Source organism: Ursus americanus, chromosome 30, assembly GCF_024610735.1.
Source record: "Ursus americanus isolate L20-20 chromosome 30, mUrsAme1.1.p, whole genome shotgun sequence".
In the NCBI taxonomy this organism is placed as follows: domain Eukaryota; kingdom Metazoa; phylum Chordata; class Mammalia; order Carnivora; family Ursidae; genus Ursus; species Ursus americanus.
Window position 1 is genome coordinate 27,422,093 of NC_142156.1, and position 21,944 is coordinate 27,444,036.

Genomic DNA, 21,944 nt, shown 5'->3' on the forward strand with positions numbered 1-21,944 from the left:
TAGTTTAACAACTTAGTTCATAAATACTTTGGTAGGTTTTTAAAGCCTCTTAAAAAAATAAATATATCAGTAAAACATAAATATACCAGTAAATATACCCTGTTTTGTTCAACTGATGATAGCTAATACAGTTGTTCCCTTTTTATTTTGATGAATATCTCTGCGTAATCTTTATTTCTTAGTTTAGGTTGTGCTTTACTGGAAATCTAATATTTAACAAAATCTCACTGCTCTAGTGCATTTTTTACCTGATAGCTTGTATAAATAAGAATTAAAAGTGAGACAAAAAGACTGGACAAAACAAAGGATAAAAAATAAGGGTGCAAAGTATACCTTTGGATGACATATTTACCATGTAGAAATTACACAATTACAAAAGTGTCCTGAGATTATTGAGTGTAAAAGTGTTAGATATACAGAAGTGTAAAACAAAGTTGATAAACATTTTTGGTGGACGTTTAGATGCCATTAGTGGATGCTTGTTGTCATACTGTGTCTTTACTGGAAAGCACAAATGAAATTTTATGGATGTGAAATGCTTTAAGACCTATCTGTTCCCTTTTTTTTGTTTTTTGGTCAACATGAAGAATTGAAGAATAGTAATTTGGCATTTTTCAAATATTAAAGGTAATGCTACTGAGCTTTAAATTATTTTCTCAGAATACAAGGATTTGGGCCTCTCTAAATTTGATCACTCATTGCCTCTTTTCCTGGAATAGTTCACTGTCTAGCCAGGTATCGGAATCATGTAAGTGTTTTATTGCTACAGTTTCTATGTACTGTTAGGCTTTGGAAGCCAATAATTTTGATTAGTCTTATTTATTTTGTTAGATTCTCTCCTGTAGAGAGAATTTGCAAGTAAAAAAAAAAAAGGTGGACTGGTAGATATTTTTTTTAAACCTTGCTTAGGCTAAACTCTGAAGCAGGGCTCTGTTAGCACTGTAGGAGGTCAACTTTATCCGTCTGGATTTTTCTTTATTAGTAGAATGTTAGAAAGACTTGACTCCAGAAGCCCATAATCCTAAATAGAGAATATCTTCTAAAAGTTAAAAATTTCGGGTGCCTATGTGGCTCAGTCGTTAAGCATCTGCCTTCAGCTCAGGTCATGATCCCAGGGTCCATGGGATTGAGCCCTTCATCTGGCTCCCTGCTCAGCGGGAAGCCTGCTTTTCCCTTTCCCACTACCCCTGCTTGTGTTCCCTCTCTCAAATAAATAAATAAAATATTTAAAAAATAAAATAAAAGTTAAAAATTTCTAGAATTTATTTAAATGTGAAATTAGCTTTCTGCTCTTACTGAAGTAAAAATATCTGTGCTGTTTCCTCAAGTAAAATTTTATATGTGTGAAATATGAGTAAAGTCAGTTTTTTGTTTTGTTTTGTTTTTTTAATAATTCCTCAGACACATAGTGGATCTGTGTGGCGTGTGACATGGGCCCATCCTGAATTTGGACAGGTTTTGGCTTCTTGTTCTTTTGACCGAACAGCTGCTGTGTGGGAAGAAATAGTAGGAGAATCCAATGATAAACTTCGAGGACAGAGTCATTGGGTGAGACATTTGTGGGTTTTCAGGGGTTGGGAGGGCAGAATGGGGAGAGGGGTGCATGAGCACCCTTGTCAGTCTTTCCAAGAATGCTTCAGGTACTTGAAAAGATGTTACCACTTCTCTCTATATTTACCAGTTCCATTTTTTTCTCTTCCATGTTTTTCTCTTCCTTGTTTATTTAATTTTGTCTTGGCCCTGAAGTGGTATAGAGGAGCACTCATGGCATTGTTTAATTATAACTTTCATGATGAATCTGTAGTATTTGCTTTGTCATACAATGAGTGCCCTCTAAAAATCCATTGAAAAATTGTTTTTTCTCTTGTGTGGTTACCTTTGCTTTCTTATAAAATATGCTCTTCTTATCTGCTTCTGCTATTTACTCTAGCTCTTCCCTGATTGGATGTTCGAATTTTAACAAGAGTATAGTGTGTGTGCTGGTCAAGTTTCTTATTTATAAAGTGAGAGAATTGAACTACATTACCTTTAAGACCCATTCCAATGTTTTCTTTTTTTCCCCTCTTTATTTCTTGTAATAGATAATCAGGTACAAGGTATAAAGTGCAAAAGGTACAAATGAGTGTATACAGTGACTACTTCCTCCTCCTTGGCCGCACAGTTCGTTTCCTAGAGGCAACAACCATTATAAATTTTTTCTGTATTCTTCTGGATATATTCTGTGCGTTTTTAAGGATATAAATACAGTGTTTTCTTCTCTGTTCCTAACAGTCCTCTCCACGTTTCTTCCAACACTAATGCTTTTATGTTATCAATACTACTCTTTTTTTCTGCTGTTTTATAAATTGTAGAATGTACATATTTTTCATGTTAACTGTAAGTGTATAGTTCAGTAGCATTAATTACATTCACAATGCTGTGTATATATCACCAAATCTGTATCAAAACGTGATCATTCCCAACATAAGCTCTTTACCATTAAATAGTACCTCCTCCTACTATTCTCCCAACCCCTGGTAACCTCTGTTCTACTTTTTATCAATTCGACTGCTCTAGGTACCTCATACAAATGGAATCATAAAGTATTTGTCCTCTATGTGGCTTATTTCACGAAGCAGAATCTTTTCAGGTTCCATCCATGTTGTCACATATATCAGTTTCATTCCTGTTATGGCTGAATAACATTCCATTGTGTGTATATCCCACATTTTGTTTGTCCATTTATTTGTAGATAGACAGTTGGGTTGTTCCTACCTTTTAGGTATTGTAAATAATGCTGTAACTGAACTCAAGGGATTTGCCACTTGGGGTGCATCAAATTGAACACAACCCAAGAAAGTGTTGAAAGTAAAAAACATTTTATTATTTGTTACAAGTAAGGAGATGAGGAGATAGTTGTCAAAGCACTGTCTTGCATGGGGTTGGTACAGGAAGCTTTTATTAAGTATATAGGGGGCAGGGACAGGGAGCTTGCATAAATACTTTGGTTCAGTTGCACATGCCTAGCATGTCAACATGCTAGTGTGTACATCTGTGTTCAAAAAATGGCAGAAAACTCCCCCCATAGAAGATCTTAATATAATGAGCTGCAGGTTTGGGGCCTCTGTGGTGTCCTCAGCTCCAGTACAGCTCGAAGTGGCCCACCTAAGGAACTATCAGGTGAAAACACCTAGTTGGGGGTCTCGTTGGTTGGAACTGTTGGTTCTTCAAAACAAAATATATTCCTTCCCTGCTTTTGTCCCTTCCCTTCTTCCCCTTTGCTGACAGCTTTCAGCTTTTTTTTTTTTCTTTCTTTCAGCCTTCTTATTTGAGTAACTTCCCCATTGCATCCTAGCTAACTGACATTGCTACTATGAACCTGTTTGAGATCCTGGGTTCAATTCTTCCGAGTATGTACCTAGGAGTAGAATTGCTGGCTCATATGGTAGTTCTATGTTTAACTTTTGAGAAACTGCTGAATTATTTTCCAGAATGGCTGTACCATTTTATATTCCCACCGGCAATGCACAAGCATTCCAGTTTCTCCACATCCTTGCCAATGTTTGCGGTTTTTGTTTTTCCATTGTAGCTGTCTTAGTAGGTGTGAAATTTTGTGGAGGGTTTTTTTTTTTTTCCATTTCCCTAATGGTTTTTGATGTTGAACATCTTTTTATGTGCTAATTGGCCATTTATATATCTTTTTGCAATGTTTTGATTATAAGAAATACATTTTTCATATGTATTTGGTCTTCCTAACACAGTTCCTGGCTTACAGCTCCCAGAACCCTTGGAATTTTCGAAAGGTTGAAAGTGATAAAGTATCTTTTGTTACGTTAATGAGGTGATTTTTGAAAAGTGCCTAAGGATGGGGGCTGGTTGCCAGTGGGGCCAACCATGTGATTAGATGGCTGGAACTTTCAGTCCCACCCCCTGACCTCTGGGGAGGGGAGAGGGGTTGGAGGTTGAATCGGTCACCAATGGCCAATGTGTTAATCCGTCATGCCTCTGTAATGAAGTCTCAATAAAAACCCCAGAGAACATAGGTTCAGAGGGTTTTTGGGTTGGTGAACATGTGGAGATGTGGGGAGAGTGGGAGACCTACAGAGGGCATAGAAGCTCCGCATGCTTTTGCCCTTACTTTACAATTTGCATCTCTTCATCGGGCTATTTCTGAGTTATATCGTTTTATAATAAATGGCTAACTAATAAGCAGACTGCCTGTCTGCAGTTTGAGAGCTGTTCAGGTTTCTGAAGTGTGGGAGGTCTTACAGGATGGAACCCTTAACCTGTGGAGTCTGATGCTATTTCTGGGTAGATAGTGTCAGAGTAGAGTTGAATTCTTGGACAGCCTGCTGCTATGTGAGAATTATTTGTTGGGGGGTTATCCCCTCTCTGACACCCCCCGAATTGGAATTGGTACCAGAGTCCTTTACTTTTTTAGGGGAATATCTATTTAAATCCTTTGCCCATTTTTAAAATTGGGTTGTTTGTTTTTTTTGCTGTTGAGTTGTATGTAGTTCTTTATATTCTGGATATTAGTGCCTTGTCAGGTAGATGATTTGCAAATATTTTCTCCCATTCTGTGAGTTGCCTTTTCTCTCTCTTGACAGTGTCCTTTGATGCACAAAATTTAAAAATTTTCATGAAGTCCAGTTTATTTTTTTTCTTGTTTCCTGTGTTTTTGGTGTTATATTCAAGAAATCATGGCCAAATCCAATGTCATAAAGACTTTCCCCAAAGATTTATATTTAGAGTATTAAAATTGTAGCTTTTTTTTTCTTCAAGATTTTATTTATTTGTCAAGAGAGTGAGAGAGCTTGCGCGCACAAGCAGGGGGAGCAGCGGGCAGAGGGAGAAGCAGGCTCCCTGCTGAGTTAGGGAGCCTGTTGCGGAACTATGACCTGAGCTCAAGGCAGACATTTAACCAAGTGAGCCACCCAGGCATCTCTAAAATTTTAGCTCTTACATTTAGGTCTTTTGTTCATTTTTACTTAAGTTTTGTGTCTGGTGTAAGGTAAGTGTACAACAACTTTTTTTTTTTTTTTTTTAAAGTAATCTCTAACCCCCAGTGCACAAACTCATGACCCTGAGATCAAGAGTCACATGCTTTACCAACTGAGCCAGACAGGCATTTCCAACTTCATTCTTTTTTATGTTAATATCCAGTTTTCCCAGTATCTATTTATTTATTATTAACATGTAATATATTATTTGTTTCAGGGTTATACGTCTGTGATTCATCAGTCTAACACAATACACCGTGCTCACCATAACACATATCCTCCCCCAGTATCTTTTACTGGAATTACTGGAATGACTGCTCTTTGTAGAGGCGGCTTTTAGGAAGTAGGCTTGAGCAATGGAATGTAAAGCAAGGCTGGGTACAAACAGGCCCATAAAGGCCACGCATCTCAAAATATCCATAGGCCTGAGCTAACCAATGGGCTACTTACAGCCTGGCACAGTTACCAAAAAAGGGAGAATTCCAGAAGTCCCCATACCTCCTTATCTTCCTCCTTTAAATACAGGCCCAACCAATGCCTCCTAGCAGACAGTTTCTATGCTGCCTGCCACTCCCTTGCCATGTATTCGGTAAATATCTATCTCCTTTGTTTTGCCTGGGGCGAACCCTTTTACTGCCCATTTTTCAGGCTTCTACCCAATTGTATTGCCCCACATTTAGGGGGCCCCCATCCAGTTGGAAGAGACACCACAGCCTTTCCCCTTTGAATGGTCTTGGCATCCTCATTGAAAATCAGTTCACCATATATAGTGAGAGGGTTTATTTCTGGAATGAATTTTGTGCCATTGGCCTATGTGTCTTTCCTTAATGCCATTTTCATTTTCTTTTAATTACTCTAGTTTTGTAGCTTGCATGTTATTCACAGTTTTACAGTGTTTTTTTTTTTTTTTAAAGATTGATGGTTTAAGTAGTCTCCACACCCACTGTGGGGCTCTAACTCACAACCTTTAGAACTAGAGTTGCCAGCCATGTGCCCTTACAATTTTTTTTTTTTTTAATGTTGGGAGGGGTTGATCTCATTGCCTTTTCCCTAGGGCCTCCCTAAGGCAAACACCTGCTTGAGGGGAGGAGAGAAGGGAAATGTACATAATTGGAGGGAGTTTTCTTTTTTTTTTTTTAAAGATTTTATTTATTTATTCGACAGAGAGAGAGAGAGCCAGCGAGAGAGGGAACACAAGCAGGGGGAGTGGGAGAGGAAGAAGCAGGCTCATAGCAGAGGAGCCTGATGTGGGGCTCGATCCCGTAACGCTCGATCCCGTAACGCCTTGAGCCGAAGGCAGACGCCCAACCGCTGTGCCACCCAGGCGCCCCTGGAGGGAGTTTTCTAACAGTGATAGGTCAATTAGTATACTGTAGGTTGGGTTGAGGAGTAGTGGCATAGAAAGGATTTTTATTTGAACTTAGAGATAAAGGTTTCCCCCACTGTATATGAACGTAGGGCATTCTTGGGACAACTTTTGTAAGCTTAAATGGCATAAAGTAGAGAATCAGTTAGTACTAACTTACATGGAAAAATTTTTGAGTGTCCCTGAACCAAAAAATAACCTCTTTTAGGCTTTTCTGATGCCTTAGGACACACTTTGCTAATGTTTGTACAGTATAAATCAAGATAAAGCACAGGTGCTTGCAGACGCAGTTCAAAGCTATTGAGGCTGGATACTGAGATGCCCTGTAGTTCCCAGGGAAGGAGCTGGGTGCTGCCATTCTTATATATAGGGTGCTTGCTGCCTCTGTAATGACTTGCAAAACAAATGGTGAATGCTGTTTTCTCTTGTTGCAAAAGCAAATATCCTCTTCAGATTTCTTTTGGTTAGCGAAAAAGGTACTAAAGTAGGTCTTTGTAAAAGCAAAGTGGCGTAACATAAACCTTTGAAAAGCAGGGGACATCTGTATATTTATTTGTATTTAGTTAAATCAGCTGTCGTTAATACATTTACTATTTCAGCAGTTGTATTGGTATTGATTATTCAGTGGTGTTTATAGACAAAACTTTGCAAGGATGCAGTCTTTGGAGTTTATGTGATGTTCTTCTAATATTGAGACTCCTTAAGATGTATTTTAGTAACGGTAGACAGGAAAGTGCTGATTTCTGAATTTTGTTGATATTTTCAGTCGTAAATCTAGATGCCAGAAAGTAGCTTGAACATGCTCTGCTGGCATTCTGTAATTATCACAATGCCAGCTTTGTACCATTCTCTTGGTCTCTAAAACGCCTTCTCTTAGAGTGGATGGTAGTGATCCAAGTAGGGCTAACTGGCATTTATGTTTGAAGGAAGAAGTTGCATGCTTTCCATTTTACTGTTAAAGAATCTTAAATCATTTAATTTACGCCTTGCAGCATACTTTGTGAGACAAAACTACCTATATTAAAATTCAAACACTTTCTAGTTTAGTGACTGGTCTGCTTAAGGGAGAGTCCTTACTCTTAATAAGGTTAAATTTTCTAAGGCAGACTTTACCTTAAAGGGAATAATTAATTATAGATCACGAATTTATTATGGTTTTCCAACTGTCTGGAGGAAATTGAGACCCACGTGGTTTTTTTGTTTGTTTTGTTTTTATTTTATTTATTTTATTTTTTAAAGATTTTATTTATTTATTTGACAGAGATAGAGACAGCCAGCGAGAGAGGGAACACAAGCAGGGGGAGTGGGAGAGGAAGAAGCAGGCTCATAGCGTAAGAGCCTGATGTGGGGCTCGATCCCAGAAAGCCGGGATCACGCCCTGAGCCGAAGGCAGACGCTTAACCGCTGTGCCACCCAGGCGCCCCTGTTTTGTTTTTAAAGATTTTATTTATTTGACAGAGAGCCAGCGCGAGAGGGAACATAAGCAGGGGGAGTGGGAGAGGAAGAAGCAGGCTCCCAGCAGAGGAGCCCGATGCGGGGCTCTATCCCAGAACGCTGGGATCACGCCCTGAGCCGAAGGCAGATGCTTAACGACTGAGCCACCCAGGCGCCCCTCATGTGGTTTTTAAATAACATTTCAAGGTTATATACCTAGTAAAATGGCAGTGTGATTTTAGAGCCGATGTTCTTTCCACTCTACCATCCTTTCTTTTTGTATATAATTTTTTTTTTTTTTTCAGGTTAAGAGGACAACTCTAGTGGATAGCAGAACATCCGTTACTGATGTGAAATTTGCTCCTAAGCATATGGGTCTTATGTTAGCAACCTGTTCGGCAGATGGTATAGTAAGAATATATGAGGCGCCAGATGTTATGAATCTCAGCCAGTGGTCTCTGCAGCATGAAATTTCATGTAAGCTAAGCTGTAGTTGTATTTCTTGGAACCCTTCAAGGTAAGCTTACACAGAAAATCCGATACTGTAATCCTAGTAAAACAAGTTAGTAATTTTTAAGCTAAGCATTTGATAGTTTAATTTCCTTAAAATATTTTTCTTAGTCATGTTTATTATTTTTAAAAATATATGTTATGTAGAATAAAAATTCTCTTTAATCTACCCTCACCGTGTCATGTCTCTTGTCCCCTTTTTATTCCATAGGAGAAGCCAGCCCTTGTAAATATTTGGGTATGCAACTTTCTGGGCTTTTTGTATATACAAATACATGTTTAATGTGTTTTTAAACACACAGATACATGCCAACACACACGTGTATACTGTCAAGTAAAGGTAGATGGAGAACACGCAGACATGTGTAGATACACATTCTCCTTACTTGAAATTGGCCTTTTTCATTTACAAATACATTGTGGGTATTTTCCCGTGTATTAGTATATATATATAGCGTTACCTTATTTTTAACTGCTGTATAGTGTGACTCTGACTATATCATAGTTGCTTTTTTTTTTTTTTTTTTGAGATTTTATTTATTAGAGGGAGAGAGCATAAGTGGGTGGGAGGGGCAGGGAGAGGAAGAAGCAGACTCCCTGCTGAGCAGGGAGCCTGAAGTGGGGGTCGATCCTAGGACCCCAGCTGGAGTCATGACCTGAGCTGAAGGCAGACGCTTAACTGACTGGGCCACCCAGGTGCCCCTCATAGTTGCTTTCTATTAAATTATTTTTCAAAATCTGAAGAATAATGAATCACATGGTAGACAAAAAATTTCAGAGCACCTGGGTGGCTCACCCTCCCCCACTGTGGTCTCGTGTTCTCTCTCAAATAAATAAATAAAATCTTAAAAAAAAAAAAAGAAAAGAAAAAAAGGGGAAAAATTTCAAGTAATCTCGAAGAGTATAAAATGAAAGGTAAAAAGTTCCCCTACCTGTTAAAAATGCTCTTAATAGTTCTGATTTTAGATTTTAATTCTGCTAGTTGCTATTATATTTTTATTTTATTTATTTATTTATTTTTAAGGATTTTATTTTTAAGTAATCTCTACACCCAGCATGGAGCTTGAACCCACAGCCCCCGAATCAAGAGTCGCATGCTCTCTGAACTGAGCCAGCCAGGCAGGCACCCAAGTTGCTATTATATTTATAAATGATTTACTTATGCCCTAGTTCTCGCTCTGTTAGCTTTAAACAGTACCCATACTCACTATACGAAAGATGAATTTAGCACATTTACAGTTTTCCATTTCTCAAGGTATGACTAGATAGATATCTTTTATTTTTCTTTTTAAGAATTTAAGTAATCTCTACACCCAGCATGGAGCTCGAACTTACAGCCCTGGGGTCAAGAGTCATATGCTCCACCGACTGAGCCCGCCAGATTATCTTATTTATGGGAATGTTAATGATGGTTTTTTAGTTATTGTGGTAATTATCATAATTTCAAACGATATATCCATTTTATCAATTTTTAGATTAGATACAGGCTCACCTCTTTCTTTTAAAACAAAGGAAATTAACTTACTTTGCTTCTACCTCCCATTCACCTATTTTCTAAGATTTTGTTACGTTGCTTATAACTGGCAAGGGGACAACTGAGTATTTTACTCCTTGTGGAGATATGAGATTCCCATGAGCCTTTGATCACATTTTTGTCAACTGATAAATACTTAACCTTGTTTTATGAGTGTTTGTGTTTAAAGATACCTTATGTAGCATATGTTGCTGATTCTGCCAACAGGATTAAAACTCATGCCTGAACAAAGCTTATCTAAGACAGTATTTTCTCCATAAAGCACATCATAGCCTTCTTGCTAAGCTTAGAGACACTAGACTACACTTCAGTATCATGCTTGGGGATCATTTTAGACAGTGAAATAGTCAACACATAGCACAAAAATGCAAAAAGTGTGGTGGTAAATAGAGTGCAACACTTGTTTTCAGTGTGAGAGCTGAAATAAGAAGGCAGAACCTCACCTTGTTTGACCTCAGCATGGAACACATGGGTCAGATGACTCATTTTTTTGCAGAGCCGCTCCAGGCATGTTCATGAGTGACCGTGAAAGCTCCCAAGTATTGGATTTTGGGGGTTACAAATTTTAGTAAGCAGGCCAGTTTACAAATAACCTGCAAATGATGAGGGTTGGCTGTATCTATTTTCTCAGAGATCCATTTGTATACCTTGGTCTTCATTTTCATGCATCTTGGTTTCCTTGTATGTTAGTCTTTGCTTATCTTTTTGTGGTTACGAGCAAAAGAGTAGTATTTATGGCTGGTAACCGGTATTGGTATTTTTCTCCCGTTAGGTGCTCTGTTTTCTTAGTAGCTCACTCTCTTACCTGGGGCTTGGATGAGTTTCAGCTGAGTAGGTAGAGTGCGTTGGCAGAATTTCCTTGTAGGGAGTGTAAACCAAGGGAACCAAGGGAATTGGCAGCCTGGGGTGCCCCTGAATTGCAGGAGGACTTGACTTTGGTGATGGAGCACTTTAATGTATTTTGTTCCTCTTGTCCCTCTCTCTGCCAGTTTTAGAGTGCTAGTAAAGCTTTAGTAATAAAGAACTAAACCTTTTTTTAAAATTACCACTTTCTGTTTTCAGCTTTATGAGGTTGGCAGGTGACAGTGTCAAGGTCAGAGGTTAAACAAGGGGTCATGTTCATAGGGATATTACTTAATCTGGATGAGGGAGGCAAAAGAAATCAATATTGAGGTAATTAGGCATAGAAATAAAAAGAATAATTTAACCTAGAGTTCATTTCAGTAGAATTCATTCTCTTATTACCTTTTGCCTTTTTAAAAATGAAGTTGACCACAAATGAATCTAGAGAAGAGAATGACATGTGGGAGCATGCCTTCTTGAGGGGTGATCTTTTTCTACTTTTCTTTCTTCTATCAGGGTTTCTCCTTTTTGTATAAAGCACTTAAAATCCTTTTGCCATGAATCGGTCACCATAGGATTACGTCTCATTTCATAGTTAATGACCAAATCTTTCAGGAAGAAAAATTCCAAGACCTCTTGGTTGTCCTTTTTTTTTTTTTTTTTTTTTTTTTTAATCTGAATGCTTGAAACCTTTTGGGAAAAGAGCTGTTTTTTTTTTTTTTTTAAGATTTTTTATTTATTTATTTTAGAGAGAGAGAGAGAGAGTGCGAGAGAGATTGTGCATGAGCAGGGGGAGGGACAGAGGGAGAAGGAGAGAGAATCTCAGGCAGATTCTGCGGTGAGTGCAGAGCCTGACATGGGGCTTGATTTCATGACCCGAGCCAAAATCATGAGTCGATTGCTTAACCAACTGAGTTACCAGGCGCCTCAAGAATTACTGTCTGTTGGGGCACCTGAGTGATTCAGTTGTTAAGCGTCTGCCTTCGGCTCAGGGCGTGATCCCAGGGTCCTGGGATCAAGTCCCGCATCGGGCTCCTCCACTGGGAGCCTGTTTCTTCCTCTCCCACTTCCCCGCTTGTGTTCCCTCTCTCGCTGGCTGTCTCTCTCTCTCTCTCTCTCAAATAAATAGATAAAATCTTTAAAAAAAAAATTACTGTCTATTAGCAAAAGGATGGTATCATTTGTCCCCATGTTGAGGATTCTCAAGGACATAGCCTCCCAAGATGTGGCTGTGTCAGATGGTGTGGCAGGGAGTCTAGTCATGGTAGTGGCATGCTTATTTGTGGGTTGTAGAGCTGCTTGATGCCAGGTTTTTCTAATTCTGTGAATTAGATGTATATTAACTTGATAGTTATGTAAAATAGTTTTTTCTCTAATTTGATAATTATGTAAAATAGTTTTTACTCTTCATTTCCAGCTCTCGTGCTCATTCCCCCATGATAGCTGTAGGAAGTGATGACAGTAGTCCAAATGCAATGGCCAAGGTTCAGATTTTTGAATATAATGAAAATACCAGGTTAGTACTGCTTTGGTTTTAATTATTGTTCCAAATTGCATTTAATTTTTTAAAATGTTATTTCTTTCTTCACTCATTGAATTATGCATGATTCATTACATATTTACCAATTTGTGCTGTGCCAGGTTCTGTGCTAGGCTCTGATAATATAAAATTCAATAGTGTAGAGGAGAAGGTGACTGATTCTCCAGTATGTACCATTTCACTGGGAAAACAAACAAAAATAGTAAAAAGTGGTGATGAATTTTATAAACTGGGAGGATCAGGATGTTAAGGGCTTACTGTACCTGGGGGGAGAGGGCCAGGAAGGTTCACTCCAGACGAGACTTATAGGATGAGTAAAGGTTAGCCAAAGAGGGCAAAGCTTTCCAAATGGAGAAAACTACATATGATAAGGTACGTGAACAAGAGAGAACCAATGTATTTTTATTGTAGCTGAAACGTAATAGGCAAGAAGGAGTGTGGTGAGAAATAAACAAGGCTTAGGTCTGTAAGACCTAGTGTTCCATGTTTAGGTTTTATTTAATGGATAATGTGAAGCCATTGAAAGGTTTTTAAGTTGGGGAATGATAGGCTTGGATGGTACTTTAACTCTTCGTAAGTATGGAAAGTATTTTCAAGGGCAGCAGTCCAGGTGGGAGATTATACTGGCTTTGGGATAGAGTAGTGACAATGGGGATGGAGAGACGTGGGCAATTGGAGAATAATTGAAGAAATGGTATCAATAGGATCTGATGACTGGATGTAGAAGGTGAAGAATGGGGGGAAAGCTATTGAGATGATCTTCAAGGTTCTGGCTTAATAGTTCAATAGATGGTATGTAATTTCTTGAAATAAGGACACCTGGAAACAAGACAGATTTGGGTAGAGTGTAGCAGCATGTGATGGAAAATTTATGTTGTGTCATGTTGAGATACATGCAACACTTCTGAGAGCTGTAAAGAGGTGCACTCAGAGTCTTAAAGGAGAAAGTAACACCCATCAATTAATCAGGTGGGCTTAACATGTGCTAGACAACAATCTTGGGTCTAGGAGTCAGATATTGGGCAGGGCCAGAAGCAGAAGAGAAGAACTATAGTCGTCTCCCTTATCTGTAGGGCATATGTTCCAAGACCCCCAGTGACTGCCTGAAACCTAAAATAGTACCAAACTGTATATACTGTATTTTTTTCTATACATACATACGTATGATAAAGTTATAAGTTAGGCAGAGTATGAGATTAACAATAGTAGCTAATAATAACATAGAAGAATTGAAATAATACACTATAAATAAACGTTATATGATACGCTCTCTCTCTCTCTAAAAATATCTTACTGTGTTGTACTCACCCTTCTTCCTGTGATGATGTGTGATGATAAAATGCCTACGTGATGAGATGGAGTGAGGGGAATGATGTAGGCATGTGACATAGTGTTAGGCTGAATTTCTAATGATACGTCAGGAGGCTCATCTTCTGGATGGCAGTTTCATCCTGGGTAACAAACCGTGGGAAGCAAGACTGGCTAAGGGGGGACCACTGTATTTTAATTCCTTTGGGCTCTGCAATTCAGAATGATAGTAGGGTTTTTGAGGGGTTCTTATACCAGCCCTCTAACTTCCCAGATTCTTGATTTCTTCGGAGAGTCTCTGAAGATTACACAGTGTTGTCCAGTAGAACTTGCTGTGCTGATGGAAATGCCCTGTGCCTGTGCCAGTTAATGTAGTGGCCACCAGCCACATGGAGCTGTGGAAGCTCAGTGTGGCTGCTACAGCTGAAGAACTGCATTTGTTCATTTTTATAAATTTAAATTTAAATAGGCACACGTGGCTAGTGGCTGCAGTATTGGCCAACATAGTTCTAGATTATAGGAACCTTCCTCGAACTTTTTGAGGCTTTTGTAACCTTTTAAGCTATTAAAGCTATGAACAACATTAATAGCACATTTTTTTAATAAACTTTTTTTTAAGACTTTATTTATTTATTTGATAGAGAGATAGCCAGTGGGAGAGGGAACACAGGCAGGGGGAGTGGGAGAGGAAGATGCAGGCTCCCAGCGGAGAAGCCTGATGTGGGGCTCGATCCCAGAACGCTGGAATCACGCCCTGAGCCTAAGGCAGACGCTTAACGACTGAGCCACCCAGGCGCCCCTTAATAAACATTTTTTTAAGGTTTCATTTATTTATTCATGAGAGGCAGAGGGAGAAGCAGGCTCCCCATGGAGCAGGGAGCCCAATGCGGGACTTGATTTCAGGACCCTGGGATCATGAGCTGAGCTGAAGGCAGACACTTAACCAATTGAGCCACTGAGGTGCCCTATAAACATTTTCTATTTTTTATTTTTTTTATTTTTATTTTTTTAAAGATTCTATTTTATTTATTTGACAGAGAGAGAGATAGCCAGTGAGAGAGGGAACACAAGCAGGGGAGTGGGAGAGGAAGAAGCAGGCTCCCAGCGGAGGAGCCTGATGCGGGGCTCGATCACAGAACGCTGGGATCACGCCCTGAGCCAAAGGCAGATGCTTAACGACTGAGCCGCCCAGGCGCCCCAGATAAACATTTTTTAAAAAAGATTTATTTATTTGAGAGAGAGCGTGCACATGCATGAGTAGGGGAGGGGCGAAGGGAGAGAATCTCAAGCATACTCCCCGCTGAGCACAGAGCGTGATGCAGGGCTCGATCCAGTGACACTGAGATCATGACCTAAACCAAAACCAAGAGTTGGAGGTTTAACGGGCTGAGCCACCCAGGTGCCCCTAATAGCATATTTTAAGGAGGCTTCATGAAGAGTTAATACTGTTAAAGTAATGCCTTTCAGCTTCAGCTGAACAGAATGAATTTGGAGGCATAAGTCTAAAATTTAAAAGGTGGACCATTTCTAAAACATAGGAGAATGAAAAGTACTTCATAGGGGCACCTGTGTGGCTCAGTCGGTTAAGCATCTGCCTCTGGCTCAGGTCATGATCCCAGGATCCTGGGATTGAGCCCCACTTCGGGCTCCCTGCTCAGCGGGGAGCCTGCTTCTCCCTCTCCCTCTGCCTGCTATTCCACCTGCTTGTGCTATCAAATAAATAAATAAATAAAATCTTAAAAAAAAGAAAAGTACTTCATAAATAATATTTGAGTAAAGGGAGAAAGAACTTGGAGTTCTGAAAGAAAATACAGGGCAGATAGAAAGTACCTAAAACTTAAAAGAATTCAGTGATAAAGATAATCCAAAGGAGTCTCTTAGCTAGCAGAAGAAATCTAGATTTGGAGCTGGATTCCCTGTAATATTTCCTATAACAAGGAGCCTGGCAACAGAGCAGTTTTGGGGTTAGTTAAGTGGCTCACTTGGTGCAGTGATGACATCTAAGGTCTTGGTATTTTCCTTTTTTTTTTTTTTTTTTTTTTCCGTCATACTTAGTGTGTTGGTGACAGCTCCCTCTTAGATCATAAGAGCATATCTAGGTTTTTGCATCCAGATGCAAAGAAGAGCATTTGCTTTCATGTCTCTTTATATTAGGGAGAGAGAAAATGTTGGGGAAGCATCTTACTAGGCTTTTTCATTGGGTCCCACTGGCCAAAATTGAGTCACTCACCATGGTTAAGCTGCAAGGGAGTCAAATAGCAAGTGCCTGGTATTTTCTACATATGGCCAGGAAGTGGCATTGGGTAGGTAGTGGTGTCTGTGTATGAGTGTGTTTGGGATTGACTTTGGAAGTTATCAGACCTTTTTTTAAGTTCAGTCATTTTTAGATTTTTTTTTGGTCTGGTTCTTTGAAGTAAGAGTTGTTTGAAGGTTCTTAGGTAGAGTGAACATGTTACATAACATAGAGGGTATGTGATAGTGGACTATGTAGCATCCAGTGATGAGTACCTAATTAATTTTCCTGTAAGTAGTAACACCATTTAGTACACAGGAGCCATTTGTCAAATTAACCAGTATTGGATATTTTTATTTCTGTTGGTTAATGAAACTATAAGAAAGATCTGGTCTTCATAGTGATACAAATGGCCTGCCTTTACATAGGTTATAAGGCATTTTCACATATTTTATGAAATTCACTAATAATCACCATATGAGTAGAGTAGGTAGCTTTTATATTAGCACCATTTTACAAATGAAGAAACAGATCAACAAAGTAAAATGATCTAAGATCAAACACGGGTCAGGACCACAGAGTAGAAGCAGCAAGGCTGTAGATTAGATTACTCCAGGTGGTCATATAGGGTGAGAAGAGGTCAAGGAGAGAACATTGCGGCATGTTCTAGCTTGGAGACATTTGAGAAAAATGTTGGGGTGAAAAGAACGCCAAGCATGGAATGTTGGGAACACCAGTATTTCAGAGGAGGGTAAGGTAGGTACCTCTCTCTAACTCCCTCTCTTACACACAGGGTTATGTGCTTCACTTCTGTCCCTGATATTCAATGGATGACGTAGAAAGACGTAATAGAAGACTCTTATCTATTGTCGCCTTCATTGTTTTCTTCTCTCTTTGCAGATAGAGACATAGAATTGTAGGGATGAAATAGACTTTGGTATAGCTTCCTTTATCCCCACTAAAAAAAATTCCATTCCTCCTGTTACCAGCTTCATTTTTCAGTTTATACTCAAGTACTTAGGGAATTCAATTACCCTTTTCTTGAAATTAGATATTAATGGCTGATAAATCAGGATCTCATTCTAATTAAAGTTTTATTAAACTGTTCTACGCTAAACTTAAAAAATCAAAGAAAGAAACCTGGGGGCTTTATTAGTTTACCGGGGTTGCCATAACAAATTACTACGAACTAATGTTTTAACACAGAAATTTATTCTCACAGTTCCGGAGGCCAGAAATCTGAAATCAAGGTGTGGTCAGAGCCGTGCTTCTTCCACAGTCCTTCCTTGTCTTCATGCTTCTGGTGGCTTCGGGAGGTCCTTGGCATGTGGCTGCGTAATTCCAATCTCTCCCTCTGTCTTCCCATGCCTTCTTCTCTGTTTCTCCTTTTCTGTCTTTTATGAGAATGATCCAGGATGATCTTATCCTGAAATCCTTATTGTATGTGCAAAAACTCTTTTTCTGAATTAGGTCACCTTCAGTGTCTGGGGGTTAGGCCTTGGCCATACTATATACTGCAGAGGTAAACACTGCTTCATTGTGAGCATTATGAAAAAAATTGAGGTACCTCAATAATGTGGATTTTTTAAAATTTTCACTTCTGAAAATTTTAATTAAATTGTTTTTTCATTAGGAAATATGCAAAAGCTGAAACCCTCATGACAGTCACAGATCCTGTCCATGACATTGCCTTTGCTCCAAACTTGGGAAGGTCTTTCCACATTCTGGCCGTAGCAACCAAAGATGTGAGAATTTTTACATTAAAGCCTGTGAGGTGAGTTTTTGAAGCAATTACTAATTTAAAAATGCTCTTAACTCATGATTGTTTTCATTTTTGGAGAAGCGTGAAGAGACAACTGTGATCTGAAAAATGGATTCTTTATTGAACATTTTATCTATGAATATATTAGTTTTGGGGTTGGGGAATTGAATAAAGACAGGAGATTTATGTTTTCTTAATTGCATTTTCTTTAGGTTGATACAATGAATTGGGTCCTCTAAATATAATTGGTACTCTAAATGTTTGAACAAATGAGAGGTGGCAGTTTACTTAGGGACAGTTAAATTAGCACTGAGACATTCTTGTGAGTAACCTATTCATGCTTTAACTTTGTAATTGTGAGTTTCAGTTCTTTTCCTTTTTTCCTTCCTTTCCCCATTCTATTCTTCCCTTCCTACTGCTTTCCTTTTAAAATTAATTGTTACGTTATTTTATTTCTTAATCTTGTTGGAGGAAATACAATCCTCTTTTGTTTTTCTTTCTTTTTCTTTCTCTTTTTTTTTCTTTTTTAAGAGATAGAGTGGGTGGGTGGAGCCCCGAGGGGCAGAGGGAGAGGGAGAGAGAAAATCTTAAGCAGGGTCCACACCCAGCTCAGAATAGACACGGGGCGATCTTAAAACCCTGAGATCATGACCTGAGCTGAAATCAAGAGTTGGACCCTGTTGTTCCTTCCTTCCACGAAATAATCACTGAATAATTTTTATGTGGTAGGATCATGCCAGGTGCTGGGGAGTCAAATGAAGATGACATGGCCCAGCTCTCAATGAGTTAAGGTCGGGGGTGGGGGGCCTGTGGGAGGGAAGGTGGTGGTTGTGGATATGCACATTTTTATAAAATAATATGGTAAGTATGTGAGACCATTTGTATTTATTAAATTAAAACTCTGTGTGTGTGTGTATAAAATCTTTAATCAGCATTTCTCAGGAAAAATTTTTTTATTAATAGGAAAGAACTTACTTCCTCTGGTGGACCAACAAAATTTGAAATCCATATAGTGGCTCAGTTTGATAATCATAATTCCCAGGTCTGGCGAGTGAGTTGGAATATAACAGGAACAGTGCTAGCATCTTCGGGAGATGATGGCTGTGTAAGATTGTGGAAAGGTAAGATTTTAATGAAGGAATTGTTGCTCTGTGTTGCTACATCAGAATTTTCATTCAGAATTGTATATTCAGAAATATTTTGGAAAAAATTATCTTCTACAGTTACTTTTAAATTAATGTCTTAACATTAATTTGTGTTCTTTTGAGCTTCCATCAGTTTATCTAGTTCATGGCAGTTAGGACTGATTGAATTGTTTTTAAAGTTTCCATGTGGAGCAAAGCAACTTTTAAAAGTAAAAGTAATTGTAACAGAATATGCAGTATCTCCAAAAGATGCTGTTTGCTATATATAACCTGTATGACTACTCTACAAACTCAGGATAGGACTACAAACATCTCTTATTAAATAATTGCTTTAGCCAACCAGCCCTTAATACACGAAAATCCAGTATCTTCCCCACTTCCTCTCTGCAACTCTCAGAAGTTGAATCTTCTGGCCACTGATTCTGAAAGTTTCTTGTAAGCGCCATGCTGACTTGAGAATTCGGTCTAGTAGCTCGATGCTGACTGTGGTTGCTTCCTCATGGTGTGTACTTTTCTGTGGACGTTTATCCACTGGGCAGAGGTATCCTTGGTCCATGTACCGCTCTAGTTGATGGCATCCCACACGTAGGACCCAAACTTACACCTTAGTTTGTGTACTCTGAGCAGTTACCGTTTCTCAAAATGCAGTTTGGCTGAGTCTCCCATGGTCAGTTTAGGCTGTGGTAGAACCATCCCACACTTCAATTTCCTCAGTGTCATTTGATATCAAGGGCTTTGCTTCCTTTTCATGCTTCTGGGCTTTAGTCAGGGCCACCCAGTTCTACCCCAGCAGGCTCCCTAACTTTGGTTTCCTGGGCCCAGTGTCTCCAGAATCAGGCCATGTTGGGTAAGCCACTCAGACCCCAAAGGGGTGAGGACATTAGGTACCCACGTGACCTATACTTGCATAACTAAGAAGACAACTCCATTATCTTATATATACATGTAATTGAAATTCATTATCATGAAGATGAAGAATTTATTTTGATGTTAATGTTAATGTGGTAGAGAATTGTCTTTGTTAATATTTATCTTGTAAGAAAGGGGAATGGTAAAAATTTTATGTTTTTTAAATTCTTGTAAAACTTTACAAAATAATTGTTAAAATTGAGATACATGTATTTCGTTTTAAATATGTTTGTAGCATACATCTTGAGAGAAATGTAGTCTCCTTGTTCTTTTCATTGTAGTTAAAGGACTTGACCATAAATTTGTGCCCTTGAGCATAGCTATTAGTCATGTTAATGTATTTAACCATTTTCTTTTCAGCTAATTATATGGACAATTGGAAGTGTACTGGTATTTTGAAAGGTAATGGGAGCCCTGTCAATGGGAATTCTCAGCAGGGAAACTCAAATCCTTCCCTAGGTTCAAATATCCCAAATCTTCAAAATTCATTAAATGGATCCTCTTCTGGCAGGTAGGCTGTTTTGTGGGAAAACTAGAAATTATCTCCTTTTTAAATCATTCTGGTAGCCATACTAAAGGTGTGTGATTTCATGAGTTTTAAGATTGAATGAAGAAATTCATACATAATTATATAGTAGAAAAAAATTCACTTTGTCAGCTCTGTACTTAGCTTGCATGGTCATATTTACAGGTAGATTGTTAAGCCCTTAAACTAAATTATATTATGAAATTTAGTGGTCTGTCAGAAATGTTTATAGCTTTAAGATTTTACTTTGCTTCTAAAGTGAGGTGAAGAGGAAATCTGGGATAATGCTCAAGATTTTAGTCCTAGATGAGCATTAGTATGTTAGTGGTAGTAGTGCAGCCTTTGAATCAGGTCAAGCTGAAATTTTAAATAAACTGCGTAAACTAAGGCTTCATAGAAGAGAGTGAGTTAGATGTGTTTTTTGTGTGTGTTTAAAACTTTAATGGAGATTTTAAGAGGAAATGATAATTCTGATTTCTTGATTTTTAGAATTTTTAACATATTTTAGATTCTTGTTTATCTTAATAAACAGTGTTTGATGTGATCTCAAGAGTCATCCTTTGTTTTTATATTCAAATTTACAAATGTGAATTTGTAAGATAAACTTATTTTAATATGCCTTTGTGAATAATTTGGAATACAATTCAGGAAACTTCGAAGCACAGCCTTAACAAATTGTCCTGTGGTTATCCTGTTGTCATCTTAAATAACAGAATTCTATCTAAAATTTCAACTATTTTTATATTGTTATATTTTTATATAAAAAAGTCCTGCTGTTTGATTTTGAGGGTTAAGTATTTGCATGAGAACAATTTCAAGTTACCACAGAAGATACCAGATTATAAAGACGAATTCACGAAACAAAGGATACTACTGTTAATTAAAAAAAAAAAAAAAATCTGGTTTTTGGTTGCTGTCTGTACTGCGTATATTGTAAAGAGCTTTGAAGTTTTGATCTGTATTCTTATTGTGCCAATAACCATGTGTGTTAGATCTGTGATGCATTTTCCCTTCTCCATTTGTATTATGTCCTTTAACAGAAAGCACAGCTGAGTACCAGCTAACTGGAGTAACTTTGCTGTTTTGCTGCTTGTTGCATGCACACAGGAATGGAAAGCGAGCTCCTTTTCCCCTTCCCCAGCGCCGTTTGACCTCTCCCAAGATACACCAGCAGCCTGCTTACTACTAAACGCAATCCAAAAGGCCTTTAAAAATCCAATGTATATCATTTTTTTTGTACTAGCCAGTTTATTGACACTATTTGAAGCTTTTAAATGGAGAGGCTTTTTGTTGAGACATTGTCACCAAAACAATTTTTTGAAATGTTCCTGAAACTAACATGGGTTTTAAAATTAAAAGGATTATTACTATCCTTATAAGTAGTTGGGAGGAGGGAAAATATCACTTTATTCCATTTGGAGAATATAGGCTTATTTCTTTTGTTTTCTAAAACAGTAAGCTAAAATGATGAATTTTTATAATTTTAATTTGAAGGTTGAATAAATATTTTTCATAAAGATTGTTTTGAGTGCTAATTTGTTTACCTTTTGTAGAATTGGTTTATACATGATATTATTTAGTACAACTCTGTCATTTCTTTGTAATATTTAAAAAATATTAGTAAAGGAGTGAGAGAAGTAGTAGTAAATGAAAGTGATTTGACTGTACAGTTTGTGGCCAAATTAAACATTTGGTATTGCTTCATTTTATAATTTGGTAGTAAAATGAAGACATCTTTGTAAATTTTCAGTTCATATTCACTAAAGAGCTAAATGTTTCTAATATGTGCTTGTATATTTTTTTATGGTATGATTCCATGGCTTAAGTTTTTCTTCAAAATTTGGAAACCTGT

The 21,944-nt window shown here is 38.1% G+C and overlaps 1 protein-coding gene across 2 annotated transcripts in view; it reads left to right on the forward strand.

Moving 5' to 3' along the window:
- The window catches only part of LOC123803610 (nucleoporin SEH1), a 168,763-nt gene that overhangs the window by 4,754 nt on the left and 142,065 nt on the right, over positions 1-21,944 (forward strand). For both annotated transcript variants that reach the window (XM_087857493.1, XM_045815131.2), the window contains exons 3-8: positions 1,402-1,548; positions 8,088-8,299; positions 12,087-12,185; positions 17,384-17,524; positions 18,476-18,633; positions 19,927-20,077. In XM_087857493.1, coding sequence (XP_087713619.1) covers positions 1,402-1,548; positions 8,088-8,299; positions 12,087-12,185; positions 17,384-17,524; positions 18,476-18,633; positions 19,927-20,077 — 908 coding nt within the window. The remainder of the gene's footprint in view (positions 1-1,401; positions 1,549-8,087; positions 8,300-12,086; positions 12,186-17,383; positions 17,525-18,475; positions 18,634-19,926; positions 20,078-21,944) is intronic.